Source organism: Zosterops lateralis (genome assembly GCF_965231275.1).
Source record: "Zosterops lateralis genome assembly, chromosome: 8".
NCBI lineage: Eukaryota > Metazoa > Chordata > Aves > Passeriformes > Zosteropidae > Zosterops > Zosterops lateralis.
In genome coordinates, this window is record NC_139768.1 from 7557663 (window position 1) to 7567088 (window position 9426).

General features: G+C 47.0%; 1 protein-coding gene across 2 annotated transcripts in view; it reads right to left on the reverse strand.

The window, feature by feature from the left end:
- Positions 1-9286, reverse strand: part of ADK (adenosine kinase) — a 270375-nt gene extending 261089 nt beyond the window's left edge. The window contains exon 1 of one of the 2 annotated variants that reach the window (XM_083866949.1): positions 9177-9286. In XM_083866949.1, the coding sequence (XP_083723075.1) occupies positions 9177-9232 (56 nt within the window). In that variant the 5' untranslated portion in view covers positions 9233-9286. Of the gene's footprint in view, positions 1-784; positions 914-9176 lie in introns of those variants that run through there. The other variant, XM_083866950.1, reaches the window with a different exon arrangement.
- Between the last annotated feature and the right edge of the window lie 140 nt (positions 9287-9426).

A 9426-nucleotide genomic window follows, 5' to 3' on the forward strand; every position in this document is an offset into this window, starting at 1 on the left:
CTTCCACTGAACGTCAAGTTAGGGGTTTGTCATTCTCCAGGTTTGGCTGACAGGCTGACACCACCACAGCTCCAAAAGCCTGCCAAGAGGCTAACCTGCTATTAACACCATTCTTCTCGTTATTGGGGATTCTGTTAAAATCTGGTTCCAGCCACGGCGAGCTACAGCGAGGGTTTGAGGCTCCAAGGCGGCTCGGGAGCCGCTCCATCCGCGCCCTCCCACGGCCACGGGCGGCGGCCGCGCACACCCGGCGGTACCTGTGACAGCGCCCCGGACACCGCCCCGGACACCGCCCCGAACACCTGCGGGCCCGCCCGGGGCTGCGCGGGGCTCTGGGTTCCTATGCCATCGGGAGCACCGCCCGGGGCTGCTCGGGGCTCTGGGTTCCTATGCCATCGGGAGCACCGCCCGGGGCTGCTCGGGGCTCTGGGTTCCTATGCCATCGGGAGCACCGCCCGGGCGCGCCCACCTGCCCCGCCAGAACCCGCGGCGCTCCGGGAGCGCTGTCCGCACCGGGCTGAGGGGCCACGGCTTTCCCTCCTTCCTCGCCCCAGGGGAGCCGCCAAACCAACTCGCTGCAGAAGGAGAGGTTCGGGACGGAGCCGCGCTGCCCCGCGCCCCGGTTACACGGCGCGGAGAAGAGGAGCAGAGCAGAGCCGAGCAGAGCAGAGCGCGGCTGCGGAGGAGCATCGCGCCGGGCGCCCCCGCCCCGCCAGCGGGATGGATCAGCACCGCCGCCCCTTCCCCGGGGACCAGCGGCTGTGCCGCGGGGGCTCGGCGTTACCTGAGAGTGGCCATGGCTCCACGCCCGCCCGCGGCGGAGCCCCCCCGGCAGCGGCAGCAGCACCGGCACCGCCGCCTCTCCGCCCGGCGCCCGCGCCTCAGCCGCGACTGAGCACCGGGCAGCGCTGGGCCGGCCCACCGCCCGCCCCGCCCCGCTCCGCCCGCTCCCGCCTCCCGCCATTGGCCCCGCGGCCGGCGGGGGCGGGCCCGGGCCCTGCGCGGCGCGAGGAGCCGCGGGGCGCTGGCCGCGGGCCCCGAGCCCCGGTTCGGCTGGGCCGGTACCGAGCGGAGCCGCCCGCCCGGCGCCCCCGGCCCGCCGCCGCCATCTTGGGTACGGGCGGAGAGCGCCTCACACACACGGCCCCCGGTGCTGCTGCTGCTGCTGCTGTGCCCTGTGCCAGCCCCACTCAGGCGGGGAGTGTGAGCGACAGGGACAATTCACAAAAAAAGAAAAGAAAAAAAAAAAAATATATATATATATATATACATATATATATATGTTAAAAAAGTTTAGCGGCGGTGTCGCGGAGGCGCGGGGCTCCAGCCGCACCGCCCGCAGTAAAGATGGCCCAGCGGAGCCGGCGGCGTGTCACGGGGCCGTGGGAACCGAGAGCAGCCCCCGCCCCGGCTCTGCCCAGGCCGCCCCGACACACCACTGCTACACCCTCCACGGGAACGCGGCTTTATTCTTTTTATTGAACTGTGCGTCGGGACAGGCGCGAAGCCGGCCCGGGAGCCCTCCTGGCTTCCCCCGGGGGCCGGAGCCCGGAGCACACCGCCCCACGGGCTGCCGGAGCGCCTGGCAGACACCTGAGGAACGCGGCGCTGCGGGTGCCAGCGGGCACGGCTGCACACACCGGGAGAAAAGGGCAGCCCGGCATTGCTCACCCCCTTTTCTTATTCGCCAGACACCGGCAGAACTGACTTATCGGAAAGGGAAAGCCTGGCTGGAGCCAAGTTACTTTTGACAGGCTCGTTTGGCTGTCAGAGTTACCGCCGCGCTGTGCGGATTTGGCACTTTGTTAACTCACTACACCAGAAACACTGATTCATGAGACTGAAGTCAATAGGTTGTTTTTGCCAAAAGTGAATCCCACGGAGTTAAGTACTGCTGTGTCACCTCTAACTAAATATTTTAACTTCGCAACTTCGTAATCCTGTGGTTATTAGTCCGAAGTTTCCCTTCCTTTCCATTTACAAAATGGGAATGTTGTACTCAGAAAAGTTAAAGCCAAACTTTCCATCTATTTCTGATTTTGGGGTCTCTCAGAGGAGATGATGCCAAAATGACACACTGATGAAGGTCAAGGACCTGTATTATTACATTACAATAACAGGGAAATTTATGCTCAGTATCTGAGGTAGGACAAATCTGGGTTCTCTAAATCAGACACTCAAAAAAAAAATAATCACCACTTGAACTCGCCACAAAATTCTCATTATTGAAGTGTGTTGGGGTCCTGAAAAGTCAAGTAAAAGTGGGAAACACATCTATCCTCCTACTGTTATAACAACACAAGGTCCTCAAATCCTGAGGGAGGATTTTGAACTCTATTGACATGCAAATACATAGATACATAATGGCCGTATCCTCTGATTCATGTTGAACAATTTACCATGTCTAGTTTAACAGTTTCAGTGTTTAATAGCCAAACCTCTGTTTTGTAACCTAGAAGGTGGGGGAGGAAGATCCCATCACCAGCAAATATAACAATAGCTACATAACTTGTTATTGTATACAACTGTAGAATGCAGCTGTCTTCTTGGTTCTATCACTATATTCAAAATAATAATAATAAAAAAATTAAAATCTAGTTGTAGATTCCCTCATAAATAACTGCTTGATTTTAACAAGCACAAAAAGATATGTAAAGAAAAATAGAATAACACTTCAACATGAACTATATTTACAGTAATTTGCAACATACAGCTGCATATTATGAATAGTAAGCTATAGAGTAGGATGCCAAAGGAAGTACCACCTAAATTTTACTACTCAAGCATATTTTCTCTAAAAAATATTAACATCTTTTCGTGGAATAGCATGTATGACACCTCAACATTGGTCAATAGCACTTTGTAAGCTTCCAGCTATTCCCTGTGCCCAATGATCTTGCTTGTGCTATCACATGCTCACAGGTTCCACTGCCACTGACATCTTCGAGACTCCACCTACCCCTGCTGCCCCTTGTCACTGGGCTTCAGTCATTTACCAGGGAACTGCTCACACCCAGACCTAACCCTGACCTAAGCAGAGAAACAGCAACCAGGGTATCCCTGGGAAAAAAATGGTCAGCTATGACTTACGGTCATTCAGAGATGAACTTAATGCTTGTGCCCCAAGTTCAGCTTGCAGCCCCACCCTGTATGTGCTGGGCACTCAGCCTGAGTTTGCTCGGCCTTCCTGACTCCTGACCTTCCAAAGTCCCTCAGCTTGCAAGGGGCAGCTGACCTTGCCTTCACATGTGATTTCAGGCCCCAGAAATCCCTGAGAGAAACATGGAATTCACAGCTTTTGCATCTAAAAATACATAAATGCCTGACAGGGTCTAGCCACAATTTCTTGACTGGTTTTGTTACTATACAAGAGAGAAATCTGTATGCCCACGTAAGTTTCTCTATATATGATAAACAACTTCCTCAGGTGATTTCACTAAAATGTTTCCAGTACACTATGAATTCAAAATGAACTCCACCCCTACCTGGTAAAATAACAGGCAGGCATACATTTAAAATTGTACTTTATTGAAGTAATCCATGAAACTCTACACATTATATATTCATAACTTGTGTATCCAAGAGATAAGCAATCTAGGCCTTAGCCTTGGACTAATGTGTTATATTTTACACCACAGACATTTGGTATCAATCTTACAGCTTACAATATATAAACAAAAAGTTCTCTATTAACCCCCATATCTTCACTCAATTTCTTCAAAGTACAAAAGTAAGGTTGATCTTAGATAAGCTGCCCATCTGTTTGCAAGACAGAAGGGTGATCTTTACGTAATAGCCCCAGCAGACATTATAAAATGGGACTAGTGAGCAAGTCCACAAATTCTCTTTCAATAACAGCGTTTTGCAGAGCTTGCAGATAACTTCTATTATAACAGTTGTTTTGGAAACTTTTCTGCAGAGAGAACTGAATATCTTGCAAGATAAAATAGGATGCATTTTTAGCTTGTATGGGTTCTACTTGGAAAGTATTAAAAATCTTTTATTATTTTAAAAATTCCATAACATCATCCCATTTATTTTCATGTAGCTTCACAGAATATTCAGGTATAAAAGCCAAGTCTATAAATCTGCTAACTGTTCAGCATATTGCAGACACCTATACTTTCTTCTGTTTTTTTCCTAATCAAATAGCACAGCCCTTGAGACAGTTACAACTGCTTTGTACCACTGAATGTACAAGGAAAAAAGAAACCCACAACAATCTTTCACTGTAAATGAAATCCCAAGGCAGCATAAACCCAGAAAGTAGCTTTATCTTACCATCCTTCAAGTGCAGAACAGCTTTGACTGTGGTCAAACAATCATTATGGAAATTATTAACAGTTCAAAATGGAAAAATCTCTTTCCCTTCCCTGAAATCTGAGTAATATCCAAAGACTTCTCTCCTTCACACAAAATGCATTGATATAATATAAATAATATTTGGTACCACTATTATACATTAAATGAATAATACATTTTTAAGAATCAATTTATGTAAATAAAAAATGAACAGCCTTGGAAAAAACATTATGTTCACATTGTATCTGCAAATTCAATTTACTTTCTTCAAGAAGATAAGGTTTTCCAATACACTGTCAGCAAATAGTAATTAATGACCTTTAGATAGCAACCCATTCCCTGCTTCTGAAACTGGTTTTGTGAAATATTTGTGTACCAAGCCTGTGTAAGTAACTACTAAAATTCAATATCACAACCTTGAATTACAAGCCAGAATTTTGCTCCCAAGATTTCCACATGAAATATACCTTAGCAACAGTAGAGTAAGCCAAGGTCTTGATCTACAGAATTTCACATTGCTACACTAACACCACAGTCAGCTAATTCTACATGCATTCAAGTCTCTTTCCTGGGCATCTTCCTTTGTTTGTTTGTTTACAAACAATATTGGTAGATCCAATGAGGTGAGTAATCCTACACAAGCTGTTATTTTAGTTGAAAAAGAAGGAATTCAAATCTCAGGAAAACTAAGAATTTCAAGATGAAAAAGGACTATTTACACTGGCTGCTCTGTCCCAGGTTAATCCAGCTTTTGAGCAGCCTCAGGGACAGGACCATCCCAGTGACTCAAGGGAGGCTTCCCAGCAAGGCACAGCTGCAGCTTTGTGCAGGGAATTGGCCAAGGCTGTTATGTCTAAACTACTGCTGTGGGTGTGACTCTGCTGGCCAGGTGGGCTGCAGGTAACATCAGTAACGAGAGAAAGAGACTCGTGGTCCAGAGAACAAAGAGCCTTCCCACAACCACCTCTTTCCTCAGGTTACACACTCCCTACTATATAGCAAGGAATTACTTCAATTAAAAAGATGAAACACCATGGCAAGCCTCACCAAAACAAGAACACAAAACTGTGGAAACATGACACACGCCGTGCAAAATCCCAGAGGATTACATCAAAGGCCAGGTGAAGACACTTGTCAAGGGTAATTTGAGAGTTACACATCCGAACAATAGAAGCCAGTGCCTGCACTGTAAGAGCACGGCGGTTTCCATGCTGCAAGTCATTCTGGTTTTGGATGTATTTCTGTCAACACAGCTTGGAAGGGAAGGTAACTGCTGCTGCGCCCTAAATAAAACAAAATTAGCAAGGTCTGTTGCTACTGTCCTCAAGAGTATTTGTTTGCGTGATTTCTAAATATTCATCTGAAGAAAAAGTCTATTGCTTTAATTCTGGGAACAAACACAGCAAAGTGCTTGTGTTTCAGATCTCTCTTTGATCTGAGGACATTACGAGTACCAACATGGAAAATGTTACCTGAACTTGCAGATACAAGAAATAGGAAAGTAAGAATACTATAAGCCATGAAGACAAAAACTGAAATGAATAGAAATGGGGAGCAAGGTGAAATTAAAAACCAACCCAAACAAACCAAGAGATAAAAGAGAAAGAAAAATGATTTACTAAATTCTAACTGAAAGCTTTGTCACAGCTAACTTAAAATATTCAGAATCTTCTTTCATTTATAAAAAGTTGATGAAGGAATAAGCTAAATTAAAAGTCCGCTTATTAAGAAAAGTAAAAATGCGTGAAATTAGGAATAGTGTCAAGCTTTCTAAAATCTAGTGGAACAGGATGACAAAGGACTGTTTTTGCTAACAATAATGCACAGAGTATTTGATAATTTATTCTTAAAAGGAAGAGATGTCTAATGGTAAAAGAAAAGGAGGAATACTTTGTGCTTTTAGTATGAACTATTTGCCAAACTCAATGCTTACATTGTAGATAAACTGATTTGTTCAAACAGCTAGCCACGTCATGACTATTCAATCAATACAGCAGCTGCAGAACAGCCAGTAGGTCATGATGCAGCACAAGGGACTTGACAAGTTTGTGTGCAGAAGGAAAAAATGAACATGCATATTCCTATACAGACACGTACAGATAAGCTCAAACATTTCTACAGAAAATGCCCAAATTCTTTCATAACTGTACCAAGCTGTAAACAGATTCTGCTTGTGGTTTTCACAGACTTCCCTAACAAAACCCAATATAAAAGGACACAAATCCTTACTAATTCTCCTCTAAAGTAACGCCTCATGATGTTTCTAGCAAGTTGATGCTGCCACTCGGTGACAAGCCATTTGCAGCTTTGCAAGCCCATTTTCTGTTCAAACAGTTTACACACGTACAATGATATTCTACTTCACACAGCAGAGATGCAGGCAGAAGCCCCAAACAAGGCAGCAACACATTAATGGCCTTGCCTAAAGCCCATTGGTTTGTAGCGGGGATTTTCGCCCCTCAATAAAGACAATGCAAAACCTGCCGCCCAGCAGATGAATGTCAGCACAACACATTGTTGAGCTGGGAATGCCAGTTTGGGTCTCAGGCTTTGTGTGCTGCTCACTGGGTGGCAAAAGCCAGCCACCCTATGCTGCTTTCAAACAAGTGTAGCTTCCTGAACCCAGTCAGCTTTGCCTACCTCATAAGGGAGTGATATTTGCTTTCCTTTGTCTGAAAAGACTAAAAGGGTCTAAAAATGTATCCATGAAATCTCTATGAAGCCACTTTGAGAGAGAAAATGATGACGGGAAGAAAAAGAAAAACCAGGGAAAGGAAACATGTGGTATTGTTGATGAAGTATGGCTTATCATTGTATTGCATTGCAGAATTAAATCTTTTTACGTCATTTTCTATACTAGAATAGTTTTCATGGTATTCTCAGGAAAGATTGAGGTTGAAATCACATGGGAGGATAAATACGGTACAACCATCCTTGTTAAATCCATTAGATGTGGTTTTCTGAAGAGCCAGGAGAGCCTCAGATCTACATGTTGAAAACAAAGAATTGTTCTCTACAACCTCCTCGAACTCTTGGTGTAACAAGTACGATGCTATTCAGCCCCAAAATTTTCAAGTGATTTTTCACTTCTTTTCTTATCTACAGATGAACTGTTCCCAAGCACATCTAGCAGTGCTTTGCATTAACAACTGAACCTTGTTACAAATACAGCCAAGTCATGGAACCTCAACCAGTCTGGTACTTTCCCTTGTGGCCTTTAGGTCCCACAACAGCCCTCAGCCAAACACGTTCTTGCCACTACATTCAAATGAGTGTTGAGGTCTGCCAAATCTAGTCCAACCACCAACTGCTTCATGAGTTCAACCTGTGGCACAGAGCACACATCAACTTTATTTGATCGCCAGTTAATTCTGGCATTTCTCTTACGAAACGGAACTGGAGCCTATTTACACTTTGTCTTGAAATAACTTGCAATAGCATTAGCATATGCAAGTTCCAACAACATTCCTGATCTTTTATCTATCATGCCTTACAGAAGTAGTATTTGCAGTTTAGTCAATAGTTACCAGAGCACTGCCTTTCATTCCACTGCAAACAACCTTTAAATTTTTTAACTCAGTACAGCAATATTCTCAAATTTTTAAATTTTTCTCATGTTTCATCTTAAAATGCTGTTTCTTCTAATAAATTTTATAAACAGAAACATCGCAGCTGCCAGTTTCTTGTCTCATCTTGCTTCACGGGCCATGGAGACAACTGTTGCTTTTTGACTAAAACATCATCTTGCTGCATGCCATTTATTTGCTTTAAGAGCTCAGTTACATCTTTCCTCTTCTACTGTCTGCAGCTGAGCTTGTCAACCGTTATTAAACCTGAAAAGTCACTTGGCTGCCAAAGAAGCAAGTACTCTGACTTTGACAAATTTAATAGGATTAACTCTTTCAGTAAGGACATCAGTACCAAAAAACACTGTTCTCATCTTAGTACTAAAGTACATCCCTTTTATGCTATATTTGAGCGAGTTATTAGTTATCAGTTATCAGCAAGATAATTTTGGACCTTTCAAGCCTTATGTCAGTAATTCTCTTCATAAGACTTGGAAGAAGTCTTGAAGACTTGGAAGGAAGTCAGCTGTCTTACAATTAAATTCATATCTGAATAATCCTGAGAAAACAAACCTGAAACTGCACCCCAAAAAAAGCTGCTCTACCTCTCTCAGTACTCAGAGTTCTCATTTTGACTGTGCATCCTTCATGGAAAAATCTTACATTTTTCTGCTACAACATTTAAAAATAAATTACTTATGCCTGTGCAGGGATGGGATTCAGTCAGCGGCATTGCACTGTGATCACAGAAATGAGGAAGTATAGTAAATCGCACAGATTATTTCAATACGAAAATATTTTAAAATACACCACGTGTCTCGAAGAAAACGTAACAGTTAACGGGGATTTTCAGTTTCCTGCCCAAGGCGGACAGAGACACGAGCATTAAGCGGGGCATTTCCCAGGGGCTGTTTCCAAAGGGGAGGCGGAGGGAATGACAGCCCCAGCTGTGCTCTATTCCGGGGGCCATCGCTCCATTTCCCCGCACCCCTCCAGATGCTCGGCGGCTCATTCTCCCCGACCGGCCCGAGCCCAGGGCACGGCGCGGCCCCTGCCCGGCTGCGGGGAGCCCGGAGCGGGCCCGGGCAGCGGTACCACGGCCGGAGCGGGGACAGCGAGACGGGACGGCCCCATCGCCGCCTCCACGTGGGGCCGGTGCCGCACTCAGCCCGGCCGAGCCCAGCCCGGCGGAGCCCCGAGCGCCGTGAGGGCGGCACGCCTCTCGCCCTCCGCCAGGGACAGCGCTGCCGCCCCTCCGGCCCCCTCAGGGCTTGCTGGCGGAGCAAACCCCGTCCCGGCGCCCGTTACCTCAGCTGCTTCTGCTCCAGCTTGAGCTTCTTGGCTTGCGGCTCTCCCGCTGCCATCTTCGCGCTGGGCGGCGTGAGGCGCGCTCCGCTCGGCTCGGCTCGGCTCGGCTCGGCCCGCCCGCCGGCCCCGGCCCGCCCCGCCGAGCGCGCCGGCACCGCCACCGGGGGGCGGGGGCGCCGGGACCGACGTGCGGCCGCGCCGGGCGCCTGACGGGGCGGGGAGCGGAGCCCGCGCCGCCCGCCCGCCCTCC